The sequence below is a fragment of the Procambarus clarkii genome, chromosome 25, assembly GCF_040958095.1.
Source record: "Procambarus clarkii isolate CNS0578487 chromosome 25, FALCON_Pclarkii_2.0, whole genome shotgun sequence".
NCBI lineage: Eukaryota > Metazoa > Arthropoda > Malacostraca > Decapoda > Cambaridae > Procambarus > Procambarus clarkii.
Window position 1 is genome coordinate 9364435 of NC_091174.1, and position 21559 is coordinate 9385993.

At 38.3% G+C, this 21559-nt stretch overlaps 1 protein-coding gene across 1 annotated transcript; it reads right to left on the reverse strand.

Annotated features, from left to right (window-relative positions):
- Window positions 1–1769: 1769 nt before the first annotated feature.
- LOC123756468 (YEATS domain-containing protein 2) lies at window positions 1770–20558 on the reverse strand. The gene is made up of 12 exons (XM_045739645.2): window positions 20397–20558; window positions 17089–17257; window positions 16264–16436; window positions 14974–15434; window positions 14181–14372; window positions 13612–13772; window positions 9171–11193; window positions 7375–7549; window positions 6525–6666; window positions 5867–6052; window positions 5004–5170; window positions 1770–3692 (listed from the first exon to the last, which is right to left on the reverse strand). The coding sequence occupies exons 1-12, from the start codon at window positions 20439–20441 to the stop codon at window positions 3510–3512; spliced, it is 4077 nt and encodes a 1358-aa protein (XP_045595601.2). The 5' UTR covers window positions 20442–20558; the 3' UTR covers window positions 1770–3509.
- Window positions 20559–21559: the final 1001 nt, after the last annotated feature.

Sequence of the window (21559 nt, forward strand, 5' to 3'; positions counted from 1 at the left end):
AGCACTGATCGGGTCACAGCCCAAAGTCCTCAAATTCCATTACCGTAACAGGATAAACGTTTGGGCAAAGTTTCCTCTACCACCTGATGCCCCTGTTCACCTTGTAATAATTAGATACCCAAACGTTAGGACAACTATTGCTGGTTGTATTCGGTCAGTATATTGGGCCTGATGTGGGACCTCGAAGAGCCGAACAGGCTTCCTGTCCCAAACTGTGAAACTATCCCAAGATCGCCTGAACCGGTGTAGCTCAGGCCTGTATGAACCGGTGTAGCCCAAGCTTGTATGAACCGGTGTAGCCCAGGCCTGTATGAACCGGCGTAGCCCAGGCTTGTATGAACCAGTGTAGCCCAGGCCTGTATGAACCGGTATAGCCCAGGCCTGTATGAACCAGTGTAGCCCAGGCCTCTATGAACCAGTAGCCCAGGCCTGTATGAACCAGTGTAGCCCAGGCCTGTATGAACCGGTGTATCCCAGGCCTGTATGAACCAGTGTAGCCCATGACTGCCTAAAACTTTTAAAATTCAAGCCTTTCTGGATGCTTAAGTAATCAGCAAAAGGAAAAACTAAGCCAGAATAACTACAGGTCTATACAGCACAACCTTAAACACTGTATCTCCCAGTTTATAACAATTGCCTTGTTGTTTTGATGCAATGGGTTATAGTCCTGTGAATTGGAACTTGTGTCTTGATCAGAGTCGCGCCTGGGTGTGGATGGACTCTAGTGATGTTTAGTAACTAACTGAATAAGTAATTATCAAAAGGCACCACCAAGCTGGGGAAGCCGTGTAGCATCATCTGCATCACAGGATATATCTCACTAAACGTCAGGATGCTGGTATGAGAACAAAAGAACATCAAAGGGGGAGCAATAACAAAGATATCAGATTCGCCAAGGATTCTAAGGAGGTACAAATCATCCCTAGGGCCAATAGGAAAACAAGATGTACAATCTTTAAAAAAATTGAGATATTCTACAAGGTGAACAAACTAGTTAAATAAGATGTTGCCATATTTAAGATGCTGGCAAGCAATGATTTGCAGTGGTTCTGTATGCAACATGTCTTCAAAACAAATGACCCAAAATCAGTTACACAAAATATTAATTTCCACTTAGGTTTACATGAACCCCAGCTGATAACATTTAAACTTTTCTCGAAAATAACTTCTCAATTCAAATGTCCACGGTGCATTTCTCAAAATGATTCACACTTCAGACATTTAACTACACAGCCAAAGTTGCATTCAGAAAATGTTCCGATAAAAGAAGAGTAACGACAAGTCGAAGGGAAGAAGAGTATTGGGTGCAAAATGCAGAAAATAGATTGCTGAAGGTTAATTAGCTTCATACAGGATATCCAAAGACAGGATATGAAATGGTAGGCGGGTAACACTTCATATGGAAATTTTTCCAATGCCTTCAGAGAAAATGTTCTCTTTAAATTTCACATAAATAACAAGACTGTACAGCAGGACCAGGATTTGTCAAGCATTTATGCAACCACTCACAAAACCCGTACATTTTTCCTCAATTATATCGTCCATAAGAAAAGCTTTACAACACCCTCCACTGCCCTTCGGATCATCGAGGCCCTTGTGGCTGCCTTGCCGTGTCAGGGCTCCAGCTATGTTCAATTTCCTTAACATTACCTTATTTTAGGATCCTATGTTACGTATAAAAAATTAAATTGTTTGGCCTTAGAACTTACAATATCCAGAATACAGTAGATGGGAATTAAAAAAAATAGATGGGAATTAAAAATATTAACTCAACCCTGAGATTTTTTTATAAACATTTCCAAAAAATGACAGATTTAAAACCATATCTAGAATATCACAGATAGTTCTGGAATTATACAATTCACACGTACCACAACAATCAAGAATGTTCATAATGCAAATTCTTCATTATTCTGGTCATAAAATCTAATATTATTCAGTAACAATAATAGGTGCATTCAAGTTATAATCAGGATCAGATTGAAAATATTAAAATGTTGTGTTACTTTCAAGACAAAAGTACAGTAAGTGGGAGTCTCACAACAGGTTGACTTAAGAGTCCAACTCGATCTTCATCCTCGATACATCTATCAGTAACCAATATTTCAGATTCCATTGGCTTTATCAAACATATGTCTGCCTGCACACAGTTTTAGGGGTGCAGAATATACACCACACTTTATGAAGTTCTTGACAAAAATATTTGAGTTTGAATTGTTATTATATTAAAATACCAAGTTTTCATGATATTTTTGCTTAACAAATATTAAATGTAACTTTCCAAGTTCTCACACGTGTCCTACCCAATATAAACATAACTAACCTTGCCTTGGTCATTTCAAAATATGTACTACATCAAAATATCAATTGCCAAAATGATGACATGCTCGGGCTTCACCCATTACAATACTAACTCACCTTCATTAGAATTGACCCATAAAAATTAGCAAAAATGAAACAGGTTTCACCCATGAAACCATCCCGTGTACTTTACTGGCTTTAACGAAGTCACCACATATACACATAACAGTGATCCGGTTTAAACTTTGTTCACCAAGCGTACATGTCACAATTCAAGATGCCTTATTGTCATTTCCCCATATCAAGCTTTAGCAAAATCTTCTTTACGGTACTAGTCTTCATCCTGATACATAACACATCCGTAGTAGACAAAAAGCAAATGTGGTATAGCCAAAATTTACCTACCTGTTATAACACAAGTACTATGGATAAATATAAATTTAGTAAAACACAACTAGAGGTCAAAAAGTCTTCTACATCATCTAATACATCATGCAGAATAAGCCCAATATGTCATGGTTGGGATTAACCCGTAATCAAATTTGTCATGATCCCAACACCCACTTTTGTAAATATGCACGTACACAACTGCCTAGAGTAATGAAGGCAAACATATGACTGATGAAATTTTGAAGGTAACCTAAAAATCAATTAAGAAATAGCAAGCTGGAAGAGCATTATGAAAGCAATCTGGACCAAGCACATAAAACTTACTTTTTTTGACATACTGTACCTATGTACCGTGCCTATTTGCCGCTTCCCAATTCGGTGAAAGCTGACCAATACATAACCTTTTAGAAACACCATTTAAAGCACTTTCTTTAGCGTTGCAGCAACAACATTACTGGCAAATGACAATCTGAAAACTATAAAATAACTTGTGGCCCATAGCATGCTAACCAACCCAACTAGCAAATGATGAAGTCTTCCATTCTTTGACAACTTTCAAAATTGGGTAACAAAATGTTACATCAGTTATTGTCTTCAAGGACATTTGGCAAATGATCTAAACCTGTAGATTTTATCAATGCAAATATTAGATGTAACAAGTATTAGTCAAACCAAATCAGATCAGTATTTCCACAAAGTTCTTGCAATTTTGAAGATCTTGGAGACGGAACCCACTAACACCACTTAAGTCCACACCATTCTGTCAGCATTCAGTAATCAAAACTTAGCATTTTATTATGATTATTAAAAGAAGCAGTTTATATTGGTATGCCTAAACCGTAATCCGTAAAAATGTCAAATTCTGGTCGTGAATTAGAGAGAGCACCGAGGACGTGATTAAGAGTAATATCCTGTGGAGGCACTAAGGTGGTGTGTGTGGTGTCTCCCCAGGCCTGAGCATGAGATGATCGCAGTAGGTCTTCCATAAGGCTCAGCACTGCCTGTTGAAGAAAGCATATATACTAAATATTCAATTGCTCTATATCAATAATTCACATTCAACAAAAACATTAAAACCGAACTAGCTGACCATGAAATATCATAATTTACTGAAGTATTAAACACTATTGTACTCCTCAAAACAGAACTGGAAAATTCTACCTTCTAACAATGAGGTTCAGCCATATTCTACTCAAGTAAAAGTCTTCATCTCAAAACTATCATAAGAGCTGCAGTTAATATATCTATATTTATTTCATCTATTGATTGAAACCACTCCAATATATCCCATTTTTGATTCTCAGAAATTTGCCATCTGTAATCCCTGCTTCAAGTATATATACAGCAGCCCATTCCTACATTCAAAACATATTGTAGCACAAAACATAATATTACTGGTTGACCATAATATTACTCATACCAATATTTTAACAGAGGCTAAAACACCACTACTTATGGATGCACAAGTGAGAGAGCCTGCAACACAATTTTCCAGGCGAATGTAAATAAAATGAGGTGGTATAAATGGTAGCTATAAACTCAAATGAGAAAGAAAAAAAAAAGAGAAAAAGAATACAAGATAATACTCACATGCAGTGAAGGTGATACAAGTGGAATGAGCTGGGAGCAGAAGTAATGGAAGCTGCCTTCATTCACAGATTTAAGAGGACAACAATACTACAGGTCAGAATATATAATGCATGAGGTACAGCAGCTATAAGATGGGACCCAAAAGCTAGAACTTATTCCCTGCAGGCACAGTTAAGTACAGCAATAAGTGGCTGAGGCCAATTCACTCTACACTTTTAAAAGACGACAACAGTCACAGGTAGCTGCAAGTAGAGTTGGACTGAATACCAAAGAGGAAAGAATCAGATTTCAAAAGCTAATCCTCCCTACCCACAAGCACACACACTGGTAAGAGCATTTCTCTATATATTGGATAACAATGTCTATGAGAGAGAGATAGGAGGGTAGAAATAGCCTAAGCTACTCTATCCCTTTGAGATGTATCTTACTGTCTCAATAAATGTACTTTAACTTGTCTATGAGAGCTATGTAACCAATTAAAACCAGGGATTTTCAGAATTACCAAGACATTATCAGGCTGCTGGAGATTATTGATAACACAAGGGTCTTAAACAACAAGGAAGTAAACCATTCAAAAAACTTATTTCAGATCAACATTGCCCGCAGGAATTCCCACAATTTGTCCACCGTTTCCAAGCTCTCTCACGATGTTCACGTGAGGCATTAATTTAAATCTTTGTTTATGGCCTTTTAAACGTTTCCTAAATGATCAAGATACGCACCCGCCATGCAGTAGAGCGAGCAGCATCAGCAGTATAGCCCTCGGCAACCTCTTCTGGCTTAAGGGTGAGCCTGAGCCGGGAGGTGAGCTGTCCCACCCACTCACACCCACCACCAATCTCCACATCCTCCCATGGTAAAAATTCCAAGGGATGTTTCTGAGGAGAAGCTAAAAGGGGGCAATATATTAGTCGCCAATATTAAGCAAAAGTAAATACACTAGTTGTAAATAATATTTTACTTGAGTGTTTCAGTTGGCTCTGTAACAACAAGTGATGCAAGTTAAAGAAAAAACACAGCATTTTATAATATGTGCCTCTGGTGTTGTGGTAAGAAAAGGCAGAACAACACGTACGAACTTACTCCATCTGCATGGTCATTTACATAAATTAAAAACGGCAATGGTCCTAGGATAGAGAGCCCTGTGGAACACCACTTTCCACTCCTTTCAAGCCTGGCATATGCTCTCTGACCATGACCCTTTGTTTCCTGTCTGTCAAGTACTCCTGTACCCAGTCCAGTGCCTTTTTTTGTTAGCTCTGCTTGTCTCTCCATCTTGTGTATTTGTCTTTTGTGAGGAACTGAATCAAAAGTTTTTTGGCAGTCTAGGAAGTTGCAGTCTACCCATCCTTCCTTTTCTTGTCTTATTTTCACAACCCTGTCATACTTGTATGTAACTATGATTAGTTAAAAAATAAAAATTAGTTAAAAAGTTCTTGCAAAATTTAAGTAGATAAAGTTGCAATCTTTATCATTTTAATGACTAGCACAGTACAGTATTTTGACAATATCACAGTACAAAATAGTTAGTTAGCATCCAACTCAAATCTGTACTAACGAATGAAATGGCTACTCATGGTCTTACCTAATAACTTGCATCTAGATGAAGTTTCTTTCTTGTCATCTACTGTGACTACATCAATCTCTTGCAATCCAATCTCGCCACTCAGTGTCATCCTATTACTAGTATCTTGAACAAGTTTCTCCAGGTTGCCGAGGTACGATAACGTTGTCTCGGGGTTTGCAGCTGCTGGTGGTGGTAACAACATGTCTGTAGAGGGAAGAACTCACTCATAATATGACCCCCACATCTCACTCATTGCACTATCATACACTGATATGACCACTTCTCATTCAATGGAGAAATGGTCTGTCTCATCAGCATAACAAAAATAGGAGGAGAGACTTATTGCATCATTATTTATTCAAAATGGACAATTATCTTCCGTATATTTTTTATGATAAGAAAACACTAAGAGTTGACAACTACTGAACACATACACTGGATTTTTTTTACAGATAAAGGCAAATTATAGCAGATCCCTGCTGAACGATCACTGATATAACCTACATTTACAGTTATAGTTTTTTCATATTGGATTTTCTTAAAATATAATATCAACTCCACATTGTGTAGATCCCACTAGTAGTCTTAATAGCAGAGTTCAGCTATGTATTATAAAGGACACAAAGATAGTGCAAAACAGAGGTAAAGACAGGAAAACGCATGTATAAACACACACCTGTACGTAGCAGCTTTCTGGGAGGGGTTGGTGTGTATGCGTGACGTCGTGCCCAAGCCACTATTCTACCCACACTCCACCATTCAGTGCCATCCACGTGGCACTGTTCCAGGCGGCGTTTAATCTCGCGTGCTCTATGGAACTGTAAAAATAGCTTTATAGCTTCGTAAAAAAGTTTTATGTTGAACCCCCAATAATATAGATTTAATAGCACTCAATTTTAACAACTTTAGTTCCTCATGAAGATAAGCTCAGAATGAGGGAGTGTTTTTGATCCCCAAAAGTTCCTATTTTCCAACAATCATCCCTCAGCAACCAACTATACACTTTCAAAATGTAATTCCTTCACATTGACCTACTATTCAATCACCGCCAATTGACCTACTATTGTCCCCTAAATACATGTCTCAATAGCTTCATACTTTTTCACGGCTATTTCCTTTCATGTTTACATGCTGAAACAATTCTTATTTATGATGCCTCGGACTTCTTAGTGTTAAGCATATATTGGTGCCTCTTCATGGGGTAGCAGCACCTAGTTACTGCAGGTTACAAAATGCAAGATAAAAATATATATAATTTTTCTGATCAGGATGAATAAACTACCACTTATGAACAGATAACAATAGTTTGTCCGGTATGTAGCGAAGCACACAACACTTTTGCAAGGTCAATAATTTTCTTGCATAGTCAAAAGATCCATAGAATTATTGATAGGTCGATCAACGATGCAGGGTCACAAGACCAATGGACTTGAGGCAAGGTCAAAATGCATACTCTGTGAAACTAAGGGCGATCCATTATGGGTGAAATAATTATTAGTGCAAGCACGAGTAGACAACATACTCACTTCTGCCGCACGCTGCTTCCCTAGTGGCCAGTGCACAAATTCGTCACGGGACTTTGCACAAAAGGATAACATTGGAGAACATTTAAGGTGGGGTGCAACCAGTGGCAGTGCTCTCATCCAGATATATACGCACATATCAGCTGAAGAACATCTTCTGCATAATTCTTCTAGCCGTCTGATAAAATAAACAAAAATATATTAATTACTCAATCTCTGAAGGAAATCAACACAATTTTAACATTGGTTTGCTAACACTAAAAACAACACACAATATGGAAAAAGATAGTACTGTATAAATACAAATAAATAAGCAAATAGCCAATTTAAAACTATACCACTATCATTATCCACTTTTGGACCTTCACTGTAGTGGAACTATCATACCAGAGAAAATAGCCAAGCAGAATAAGAAAGTAGGACAAGACATGTCTGAGGGGCACCTCGGATGCTCCTCACTAGGACCAGGGTCACTAGTAACATGGTAGACAAAGACAATAAAAGCTGTTTGATCTCTAACTTCCTCAAGAACCGTGTGCAATTGTATCTTTAAAATTTCCACTTTTGTTTCGACAGTATTTCTTATAAATGGTGGAAGGAGTTTGAAAAGACGTGGGCCTCCGATGTTCTTACAATGGTCTGTGATTGTGCCCATGGCACCTTTACTCTTCACTGGGTCTATTCAGGATTTCGTAACAAATCTTTCACTTCAGCTTCGTGCAGGTCGACATTCAATCCCCGACCGTCCAAGTGGTTGGTCACCATTCCTTCCCCCCATCCCATCCCAAATCCTTATCCTGATCCCTTCCAAGTGTTAAACAGTCATAATGGCTTTGCACTTTCCCTTGATCTCCAAATTTTTTTTCCTGTGCCCTTCCCTTCAGCACCAGCACAGGAAAGTTTAACATAAGAACAGTATTAAGAATAAAAAACAAAGATGCTTTCAAAACCACTGACACAGCTCATATGATAGCATTACTACTCTAGAGAATGCAGCTCCAGTATAAAAGGTACCTCGTGATCACCACATACAAGATACTAGTACTGAGGGGAATAGATAAGATAGGTAAGGAACGCTATTTAAACCGAGAGAGAAAAACCAAAATGGTTTTAGTGGAAGCTGGAAACACAAATTCTAGAAAAGTAAGGAAATTCTTGTACCTGACAGAGCTATTCAGCAAAGAGAAATGCACTGAAGGAATAAGTTATCACACACTTCCATCCATATCTTCAAAACCAAGTATAACCAAATTAGGGTCAAGAGACCGGGCATAAAAAGCAAAAGTTGTACTCTGCTGTAGTCACTGACAGACAAGCATCCTTTAATTATTTACATGTATATTAATGCATATCATTTATCAGTACACTACTTAATTTTCAATATGTATTATTAATAAACAATTTTTTTCAAAGCATAAGTATGTCAATCTAGAGCCATCATCTTTTCTTTCAGGGCACCATTTTACACATGCCAATCAAAAATTAAAATATTCCAATTTATATATTTTAGATCTTTCAAGAAATAGATAATCAAGCTATGAGGAACAATAGTCGATACTTAATAATAATTTCTGTACTTTAATGTGGTATTTTCAAACCTAGAATTGGCTCCTTCCTTACACAATAAATATATCAGTTTTTAGTCTTTCACTCCTTTTTTATTCTCTACACGGCCATTACTCTATACTTTTTTTAGTTAAAAGAGTTTTTGTGCCCATAACATACAGTACACTCGCCTTAACCAAATATCTGGTGTACTCTGAATGTGAAACATTAAACATATGAAAAATTTCCCTTACCTGACCTGCTCTTCCCATTCCTGGACAATGCAGAGATTTCTATCCTCCTCCTTCCCATTACCTTCTCGTTTATCCACTTTTACTGCCGATATTTTACTTTTGTCACAAGATGATGCATTAAGAGAAAGAGTCTTAACTGGAGTGCTGCTTGTGACTCTGGTTAGCACATTTGTGACAACTGGGGTTGGAGAGCTGGTATCTGCACTTGGGGCAGGGGCAATGGGCTTGAGCAAGCTACAGACAGTAGGTGCTGTCGTTGTAATAATGCTGCCTCGCAGTAATGACACACCCGGCACAGTCACATTCTTCGTCGTACTGGTTGTAGACTTTATTGAATTCGTTATAGTTTTTAATGTTTCGCCATTTCCCACTCCTCGGACTACAAAAGGTGGAATTTGTAAAACTGTGCCAGTCTCCACTGCACTACTACACACAACCAGAGGAGGAAGTTGTGTTATGGTTGCTTTGCCTTTACTCATTCCAAGCTGTAGTCCACTTGACCCAGCAACTTGCTGATTTCCTTGTATCATCACCATACCTGTAGTATTACTTGAAACTGGGGTAACACCTGAAGTAGATGCAACAACACAGTTGCTAGATGTCGGGACAGAACACGAGGATATACTGGCAGATACTTTACTGGAGGGCAAGGCAGTCTTACCTTTCATAAGTTTACCGGCTGATATTAACTGACCATTATTGGTTATGAATCTAATATTTGCAGCAGATATTGGTCTCTGAATGATTTTGGTCGATGGCGAGCCAGTGCTTTGCATATCTTGAACTACTTTTAGTGGCATTATCTGAATGTTGGATTTTAACCCAACAGGCGTTTGTGTATAAGTTATCTGACCCTGCAGAGATTTGTGTGTGCCAGAGCCATCCTTCAGCCCCTTCTTGCTCAGAAGTTGGTGAACCAAGGCATGTTTTTTGTCCTGGACAGCCTTTACCAAAAGCTGTTGAAGAGGACTTTGTGGAAGTCTGCCAGTGGAAAGTCGTGCCACAGTCTGCTTTGTCTGTGTAATGTGGGATAGTTTAGGTCCACCCTGTATGCCACTGGTTGATGGCATTAAGCTTATCGATTCTTCATTATTTATTGCTACCTTTTTGTGTGGGGAAAAATTTAATATTCTAATTGGAGTAGTAGATGTTTTTGTATTCTGTTCAAGTTCAGTCTTTACTTCCAAGGTTACTGATTTTGTATCATCTCTCTGCTGTGCTAATAATTCACTTGGTTCTTGCTTCACAATGATGCTCTCAATGCCCCCTTTCTCCTGGCCCTCTGGGATATGCACCTTAATTATCCTCTGGCTTACACTCTGCTGTTTGATTACTTCTTGTCGATTTACTTGTTTATTATCAGCTGTAGTTGTTCCATTTGCTTGTTTATTTGTACCACTCTGAGCAATCTTGAGTGCTAAAGAGTACATATGAGCAGGAATATAATAAGGCACAAGACGTCCATCAGGCTGCCGTACGTGTATCTTACACACTTTACTCTGAACACCATTAATGTTAGCCACTCTCACACCCAATTGTTCCTTTAATGGCTTCAGTCCTTGCAACTTGCTCTCTTCTAGTCCTTCAACTTTAATTTTAGATTCAGATTTACTAACCGTTTGTCTTTTATCCTCCCGACACGTTTTTAAAGTTGTATCACTACTAGCATCACAATGAGACTGTAAGATGGTACACTGTTTACTTGATGCCACCGACTCGCTTATCTCTCTATTCGCACACTTGGTCACATTATTTCTATCAGAGTTAGTTAAAACTTTGCATTCATTTTCTGGCTTAACTGGAGTTACCCGTTTTATACTTTGTGTAATGTTTTTCTCCCCAATGTTGTGAACAACGGTGATATTTTCCTCAACTCTGGAAGACACGACACCTGTTGTGAGTTCTCTGGCAAGGGAAGCTGGACAGTCCTCCTCCTCCTCGGCCATCATCTCCGTGATCTGCTGTGCTCCCGGGCTCCCAGAGTCTGACTCGTAGACCCACAGATCATACCAGTTCTCCTGACCTATTCAAAATGAAGATAAAGTTTCACTAAAATTGCAGACAAAATACCCAAGTCAAAATATTTAATATTTTCAAGAAACAAGTAAAACATTTGGTAAAAAAAAAGTGATGTCCAAAAACACCAGCATAAATGTATGTTAGCGATAAAATCTCTAAATATCTGAGAAAGTACAGCAGAATGCTACCAAATGAAAGGTACAGAACAATATAATTGGTTGGTATTGTCTCCTAGCGATGGTTTCTATTTCATCTAGACTGATTGAGACCGTACCTTGACCGAATCATGAAGGTTCCAGTACGTCTACAGGTACTATCAAAGGATTTCATTGTTTGGTAAATGTTTATCGGCAAACTGGGGTGGGAGATCTGCTGTGCATATTTGCCTAGTGTGATGGTTGCATATTATGCTGCACCGTGTAGTGTGGAATATATTTATTCTTCTTTCTCAATTTGCTCTCCTTGTCTTACACCAGACATGCATCTGCACACCTGCAAGAATGCAAAAGTCAGCACCCGAATCCCGCCCAGGATCTGCATCAACATGTCGGGCAGAGCAGTATCTGCCATGGATGCTAAAACAAAGGCAAGTATGTGTTCAAACCCACTAGCCATGTACATTCGGCTAGAAGAATGAAGAAAAGCTCTTGGACAACAATGGACTTGACCCCCACGTGCCAGACAGGTGCTAGCTCATAGTCCACCACAAGAAGTTATTCAGAAATAGGGAGAACGAGGACATGGGTATAACCCAATAAACCCATCTCACAAAACAAGATACTCACCAATTAACACCACATTAATGATAGGAGGGTAGAAATAGCCTAAGCTACTCTATCCTTTTGAGATAGATTTTATGGTTTCAATAAATGTACTTGTACTTGAATATTAATGATCAGGAAAATCTCTTCCCACCTCAGCACAGAAGTCTTACGGCACAAATGCCACAGCCTTAGAAAACAAGAGGATTTCCTGTCAGTCATGAGCAAGAGTGAAGTGGTTACTACAGCCAGGAAGTGGAAGCAAAAGCAGAACCCAACCCAGACGCACCAAGGTCAAGTTCCAACAGACCAGACAGTTCACATCCCTTAACAAGAACTACCACTTAACTTCTCATTGCTTGAACCAAAGACAAGACAAATAGGACCTGTGAGCTATCAGATCACCACCATCTTCTAGAGAAATTAACAATGTAAAAAAAGAGAGCCATCACTGTACCCAAACAGAGGAGTTAAGTGTCTTTCCAACCCTGAGAAAAATGCAGACTCACCTGGAAAATAAAAATCACTATATTAGGCTACCTTACTGTGCAATGCCTTCAAGGCAGGCCTTACACGTCATTGAACAAAGTTCTGGCTAAGAGAATCAGGATCATTAAAACATGCATACATACATACACATGAAGTGATTATATACAGTATTCTCTACAAAACAACTATGAATTTAGGGAGAATTTCCCAATTAGGGAGAATGTGAGATAACATAGTTCCAGGAAGCCAGCCGGTGGACAATGTAGAAACCAAATAGTGTGGATATCTCAGCAGGTAAAAGAGAAATAAATGGGAGACCTCTGCTGGTGGTCACTATTAACACCATGGGGAGGGGATTTCTTTTTTATGAATATGATAGTCATCCCAGGTTGAACTGCATTATCTCTAACCACCCCTATCACTTGTTCATGACATTTATCATATGAAATTGCAGCTCTTTCCTTAGGAGGCAAATGTTTATGACGACTTAGCAAATGTATGAGCTAAGTTCGAGCATGTCTTGTAGCTTGTGAACATCTGAAGATTATTTTTGAATGGCTCTGAAGCTTAGCAAGTTTAACTACCTCTGGTATATACAGTATTTGCATCTTAATACCCCTTCAAGCTATTTTATTTCTGATAGAGAAAATAAAGAAAATACTAATTTGAAAACAGTAAATCCTCCTCTACAATTCACACCTAATACAGTACCATACTACCGACTTTTTTGTTTGTTAACATATTTAGCAGACAAGGCAACCAGCCTTTTAGCCATCCACTACTTGTTCAGTCCAGAGGGATCTAAATACTGTACCATGTACCTGTATGCACTCATATTATAAATCAATACATCATTTAATTTCAATAGGAGCCATACATTTTAAAACATATTTAAGTGTTTTAAGTAACAAGCCAACATACTGCACAGAAAACTAAAGGAATAAAATATCTAAATTATATGGTATCAAGACGGAGGATACACAAATCCTGAATAAATAAATATCATATATGATCATTAACTAAATGTACAAATAGTTTAACAAAAGCCTATTAAACATCTGCTAAGTATAGAAAGTATCTTATAACTAATATATTAGTATCAACCCATACATTTTATCAAGACATTTGATTCACCATAAATATAGTCAAGACAACAATTTAGCAAGTCTTACCCAACCTCCATAGTCCTGTAAGAGAAAGAGGATCATCTGGCCGGATTAGCACCAGTGGGTGAAGTAGTCTCACTTGCTTGTTGCGAGAATCTGTGAATCTCAGGACAATCTGAATCTTGAACTCTCCCCAGCCCCGACGAGTCAGCACAAAGGGAGGATGTCTGGAGGTGCAAACTGTGCGTTACCACAAGACAAGAGCCAGGAGGAGGAGGAAGAGGAGGAGGAGGAGAGAGGCATGAGAGAGAGAGAGAGAGATGGCTTTATCATGATTAACTTCTAAGTCATGAACATACACAATATAGTACCGTAAATACTATGCATAATGTGATATATAGTAAGCAGTTTGGAAAAATAGTACTGTAATACCAAATTTTATTTTAACAGTTATAGTGTAACACAAAACATGATATATTGCACCCTGAAGGAATTGGATTAGATTTCTTTCACTACAGGTATCTTTAAAATAAACCTTATGATACATACGGAATATGCACGAATACAAGCCACAGGAAATAAACAAAGCAAATTTGGAATACACTGCAGTATCCACACACGTGTATATTCCTTACTTAAGAGTGATGATATGGTGCGGGGCGTAACTCTGATCCAGGATGAAAGTGACTGCGGAGATGAAGGAAGAGATGTCTTCCCCCTGCCCCGGTGCTCTCACGTACACCTGCCACTTGTACCGCAGCGTGTCGCTAGTACTATCATCTTCAGCATGTGAAGTCAAATATTGGTAGGTGTTTCCCACTATCACTCTTAAAGAGATCAATTATTGCTTTAGTGAAGCATATCAAAATGCACAGACAAAATTATTCAATTAAATGTCAATAAGAGTTAGGACCTAAGGTCTACGTCAGGTTGAATCCTGTATATCTGCTAATCTTTTGTCTAAATTAATATTTTATTAGCAACAATATAATACCTAAAATAAAACATAATACAAAAATTAATTCATATTTGAAGAAAAAATTATCAAAGCAACATTAGAATACAAAAATATAGAATACCACAATTCTCTAGTGATTTTTTTTTAAATCTATTCCCTTGTTATCTGAAGTGGAATAAAATCATGCAATCACTCAAGCATCATTACCTTATGCTTGCAAAGAACAAGATGCAAAAAAATAAATAAGATAATTTTTTTTAATTGATCCTGGCAAACTTTAATAGATGGGTTAATCCACATAAGAAACAATAGCTAATTAGAAGATGCAGATAATTATTAAAAGAAATAAAATGATCTTCACATTATCTAGTGCAAGCTTGGTTTAGAACATAAATAGAAATTATATATTGTGCAGTACAATTCCATCCTTAAATGGTCTTTATACAAAGATAAAGCTGAAACTTGTTTACCTTAGTTTACTCTGGAATCGTTGATGTCGGCCCTGGTATATAGTTTGTGGATTGTCAGGTGGCTTCGGAGGAAGATATTTTGGACTTGGAGGTCGTGAAGATTTCAAATCTCGATTTCTCGCATCATTATCGTCAGTTTCCTCCTTACATTTATCCTTTGTAGTATCATGAGCTTCAATTTGAGTATCACAAACATCCTCACTTCCACTCACAATTTTATCTTTGATTGCAGGCTTTTCCTCTAATGTTGCTGCACCAACACTACCTTTACATTCTTCCTGAGGTAATCTGCTGGTTATAGCACCCTGGTACGTCGATACACTTGGGGCGGAAGAACTATTTTGAGGAGACTCGTCAAGTGAAGAAACAGCAGCAGCCTTGTGTGTGACTGGAGCCTTCCCCAAGTGTTTCCGGACTGTTGGATGTAGCATGGGCTTATGCTTATTACCAGCTTCATCAGTCTAAAAATCAAATCAAACGTATATTTAGAAGTACTGTACTGGTACGTCAAAAGTACTGTACTCTGTACATCAAAGTACTGCTAGGTGCACATCAAAAGTACTGTACTGTAAAATTAACTTTTTATTTATGATAATTGAATGAATCAAAAACATGACTTTAATCTTTCTTCCTTTATTATGCACATTGTTGGGGGGAGTTCTCTTGGCAATTTTGGGGTATCAATATTTCTCATAACCAGCAGTGGTCTGTGCTGTTTCACTGACTTTGTGGGTACTTCCACCGTGGTGTTGGTCATGATTAAAATTCACTGACAATTTGATCACAGTGCCACTGCACCCTGAACCTCTTTAGAGGAGACCAGGTTCTGGCTTGTGGTCCCCGGTAGGCCTAACGGAACTCTGCGACTGAAGGCACCTAGTGGTTTGGCACTATATCAGCATTGTAGCTTCAGGGAGCCACAACAGCCTACCCACAATAAGTCAGAATATTTTTGAAAAATGTCATATGACTTTCTGCACAAAAATACAATGTTAGATTATGATTTCTATGAAATTTTATACAGATATAAATAAAATTAAAAGCAGTTTTTAATATTAAAGTTGTGAAAATAACATGATACTGTACTGTTAGTTCTGACAACTACTTAACCCACACAACCTAGAAAATCATTAAAATATGCACAAAATGTGAACAGAATGTAGTTGTTTCTGCTAAAAATGTAATATGTATAGATAAATCAAATTAAATATGCAATAGTGATGTAGTCAAAATGGTATCAAGCCTAGTTAATAAAAAAAAAAAAAAAGAGAGAGAGAGAGAGAGACCTACCTTCTTAACTGAATAATAGTTAAGGGAGACACAGTAACGGAGGGTGTGAAGGCACTGTTGCAATCGTAAAATTCTATTATCAATCTCTTCCATCTCGGCTTGTTTCTCATTAATGGCAATATTAAATTCCTTGTCTACCACCTTCACAACACGTTCACTTAGTTCATCCTGGGCTGGTGGGAAATGCATTGTCATTAGAAAACCAATAATTTTTTTACAATTTTATGAATTCAACTGATTTGGTTATGAACAAGCATTCAAGATGGCATCCTTTTATGTACTATACACACCCCCATTTGTACTTGCATTTGTATTCCAAGTTATTATGAATGTCATTGGGGAATTTTGTTGGCATAGGAAAGTGGATGGCCCACAGGCCTTATACTGAAGGGGAAGGAGAAGTGACCAGACACATCTTCCAGCCACTAAAAGTCGGATGCCACCCTAACCCATGAGAATGGGAAATAGAGTAATGACAGATGAATTGAAATGGACTTCTTTTTCAATTTTGAGTAACATTGGTCCTAAAGCCAATAATAATAATAATATAGATATCAATATATTTGATTATCCTGTATCTATTCAAAAGTCTTAAATATGAACCTTAACCTTATTAACTTTTAAAGTTTGAATAACCTAATTAAAGAACTGTATTACAATTCAAACTCCATCTCATAAAAATTGACATTTTCAACCACAGTATATAGAATCCATTAAGAATTTAAAAAAAAATACCACAAATAAGAATACTCTGCCTTATCCCTATGGTGACATTAATTAAGCTACAAGGAAAAAATACAATTTACAGAGGAATGAGAATCTTGCCTCTCATGTGCATCTCCCTCATTCGTTTGGCATCCGGTGGACGTGCATAATCCGGATCCTCGGTACTCAACATCCTCTTCGAACCCGGAACCTGAGAGTTGTCTCCACTACTTTCATCCTCCATCTTCTTGCTATTGCTGTCGGCATCACTGCTACAGGAACTGTGGCCCTAGTCGAGTAATCCTCCAGTATTATAACTAATTATTTAAGTAAATTTAGCCATCTGTTCACAAATTACTGCGTAGTGTTGGCAGAGAGGAATACAAAACACTTCTATCGCAGATGGGGTTAATGTGTATTGAAATGCAGCAACACATTACTGTATAACACTTCAATGTAATTTTTCTACACACAGAGAGTAATCACATTAGCATGACTGCACCAATGAGAAAATCTGTAGGAGCAGTAAGGGGGGAGGGGGGTAAAACATCAAAGGTAGAACAAGTCCTAGATGACAGAGCCAGAGTGCATTGGGGGGGATTGTGTGAAAATTCTGGTCCCTTCAGTAGAACTCCAAGTCGCAATTCTTATACCAAGTCATGGTCTAGTTGCTAGAATACATTTGTGTATTTGTGAAATTTATGTAAAGAATTAACACAGTCTTTTTCGCACTCTCCTGCATGCTTTATGAAGGTCTGAATGTGTGGTTAGGACGAGACTTGCATCTCAATGCCTAATCACGTTGAAATGTAAGTCTCATCCTAATCACACACTCAGACCTTAACAAAGCACTCAGGAGAGTGCAAGAAACACTTGGTGTAAATTCCTTACATAAATTTCACAAATACCTGTACACAAGTGTGGGTCTTTATTCTAATTATAATAATAAATTATAATACCTGTAACAATAATAATGATATTCTTAAGTACTGTATGTGAGTAAAAAGAAAGATGAAGGGACAATTGTAGATAGAGTACAGTACTGTATAAGGGTTACACATACATATGACAACTTTTACCCCACACACACACATCTGGTAGCCTGGTGGGGCCCTGGTAGCCATCTGGGGGCCCTGGTAGCCTGGTGGATAGCGTGCAGGACTCGTAATTCTGTGGCGCGGGTTCGATTCCATCACCAGGCAGAAACAAATGGGCAAAGTTTCTTTCACCCTGAATGCCCCTGTTACCTAGCAATAAATAGGTGCCTGGGAGTTAGTCAGCTGTCACGGGCTGCTTCCTGGGGGAGGGGGTGTGTGTGTGTGGTGTGGAAAAAAAAAAGTAGTCAATTGACAGTTGAGCAGCGGGCCAAAAGAGTAAAGCTCAACCCCCGCAAACACAACTAGGTGAATACATCTGGGTGTCACCCATGGAATGTGTCTCACCCTTCATTAAAAATTCCCCCTAACAACTATATCACACAACACAAGTGACTAAAAATACTGGCTCTTGATGCTACAAAGGTCAAGTTTGCCCAAGTCCAAACACAAAGCTTCTCCGACAGGTTGTCTTATTTCAAACCAACCCTAATCTAACCTAATATATCCAAATCTTAATTTAGGGTTGTCTGTGGCCAGCTTCAAGAGTAAGAAAGCAATTATCAAAATAAGGCACCAGGTATGGGACTATTTACCAAGTCCAGCTTCACGAGTTCTTTTCCTGCAGCCTGACAGGGAACACGCTTTTCATACCACTTGACTAGCAAACCTGTTATTGGCTCTTGCTGGCAGTAGGCCACAGGCCAATATAGACATTACAACCCAACTGACATGACACTTCCTACACGAACAGCAACCCAACTGACATGACACTTCCTGCATGAACGGCAACCCAACTGACATGACACTTCCTACACGAACGGCAACCCAACTGACATGACACTTCCTGCATGAACGGCAACCCAATTGACATGACACTTCCTGCATGAACGGCAACCCAACTGACATGACACTTCCTGCATGAACGGCAACCCAACTGACATGACACTTCCTGCATGAACGGCAACCCAACTGACATGACACTTCCTACATGAACTTATCATTCCCTCTTCAAAATGTTTGTTCCAGCAACAATGTTTATAGGCCTAACCTAACTACTAGAAAGTCTTGAAAAATACAAGTACTGTAATCGAAGTTACGAGTTGGCAATGGGACCTCTCGTCCAGATACCCAACAGAAGAAGTCAGGTACTGTACAGTATATAGGATACCTTTCGAAAAATTGCTATACAGTACAGAATTTGTTCAAATTAATGAATCACAACCATATTTAATTATAAAATATAGCATATTTGGAGTTCCCTAATATTCCATGTTCCCAGTCAGACCATCGGGAAGTGCCTTGGTTGTAGTGGGTGTGTGGGCATACGGGTCACTCCAAGCAACAGCCTGTTAAACAAAGTTATCAAAAGATGCATCTAGCCCTAGGCTAGGGCAGATACAAGTCACATCGTACACAAGGTAATTATCAGCAGACAGCATCAAGCCATTGCAACTACAGTATATAGTAATGGCTATACTATATAATATAGCACACAAGACTTATTCGCCAACAGATTTTAAAACCTACCTAACGTAACCAAGCTCAACTCTACCTAACCTAACCCAAATCAACTTAACCTAATCTAACTGAGCCCAATATAATCTACCCAAAGCTTATACATCCTAACATAACAATATACCTGTACTGTACATGGTTTTAACAAGTAAAAACCTAGCTTCGTCGAATCGCCTCGTGTCGGAAACGATCGTCCCCCCGGCCAGGGCTCGGGGTGACGCCTAGAACCCACTTCAGGTATGCTCCAGGTATACAAAATATTGATGACAATACTGTACAGTCTAAATGAAAAATACCCCAAAAAAGTCCGAGCTGGAAGAGCCATGCATTATCTTTATAACAAGTAATTATCAAAAGAAGTTGTCAAGCTGAGGAAATATTACAGAACCAGTTATTAGGTTGAAGGAAGATCTTGGGGAAAGATAGTTGTATAATTTAGTCCTAAAAATGTGTTACCTGTCTATTTCCAACTTCTAGCCGAGCAAAAAAAATATATAATACTTTTACCATATATATATTTACCCTATACACAATTGCCTAAACTAAAAAAAACAATCACATTCAGATAACATAAACTTCCATATAAATAAAAAGTTGAAATATTTCCCAATATCATTGTTACCGTGACAATCAGCCTCTTGTGATTCTTGAAGACAAAAAATATTGTAAAAGTTACTAAAGAGAAAATATATACATAAATCCAGGTATTGTCGGGACCCCATACAAACAGAGCCCCGGACCCCCGTGGGAGGAAGGGGGGGAGGCCCACCAAAATCCTTCATTACAGCCAAACTGGAGCCTAGAGAGGAGCCTCACCGTGGCGGGCCGGGGCCCTGACATCTGTGCCTCCGTGGTGAGCATGCCTGGTGAGGAGTGAGGTGTGAGGTGTGAGTGTGGGAGAAGTGTGAAGGGTCTCAGCTCGGGGTGGAGGCGGGCGGGGGCCGACCCCAACACATGGCTACACGGCTCCCACACTACTCGCCCTCACAACTCTATAACAATAATAATTATAATAATAATAATAATTTATTTAGGAAAAGTGCATACATAGTTGCAGAGTTACAGTACAAATATTCTGTTTGATTTAAAGATAGAGGTAGAATATAGAATACCTAAAGCCACTAGTACGCATAGCGTTTAGGGCAAATATTTCGGGCTCTAACACAACTTATTGGATTTTATTTTATTTATAAATATGCAAGAAGTTACATTGGGTTTATGAGAGTACATAACATGATGTGTTTACATTCTTGTATAGCCACTAGTATGCACAGCGTTTCTAGCAAGCTCTCTTAACCTCTCTCTTAACTCTCTTAACACAACTCAAACTCAATGTACACCTTTAACTCACTATTTAAATGATTCTCCTGAGTAGTATTTTAACAATAATGTGTGTTATAATTAGGAATCTTAACTGTTCTCTTGCATATTTGCTAATCGGCTTGGATAGTTGTACTATATTACGTTATATAGAGAGCTATATTTGGGCTGCTAGAATCACAATGTTGCATAGCATGTATGCAATTAGCCTTATATTCAGGAGTTAAATTAAAACAAACAATAGTCTCCATGTGTCCATTATTTAATATTATCGAACTAATTTTGTCTTCTCTGTTCAGTATTGGGACAAAAGGAAGACATTCTTGTAGCAGCTATACGCTCTATGAACGAGACTGAGATTACTACCCAAGTCAATATATATATTTTGGTCACTACACACGTGATATAGTTATAACTACTCTCATATGAGTGACCTAACTATAGATATAATTATCTTCTAGTGTGTGGTTTGGTCAACATACTGCAGCCTCGTTATTGTGGCTCATCATCTGCATATAGATATAATTGTCACCAATTTGACCTCTTTTTCCCATACTTTTCTGGTAATTTAGGTCACCCAGTGACCATTTAGTTGAGGTCAATTACCGTTAATCTGTGTCAATATCAATCGAGACCTTTCATTTATTTTTGTTAATATA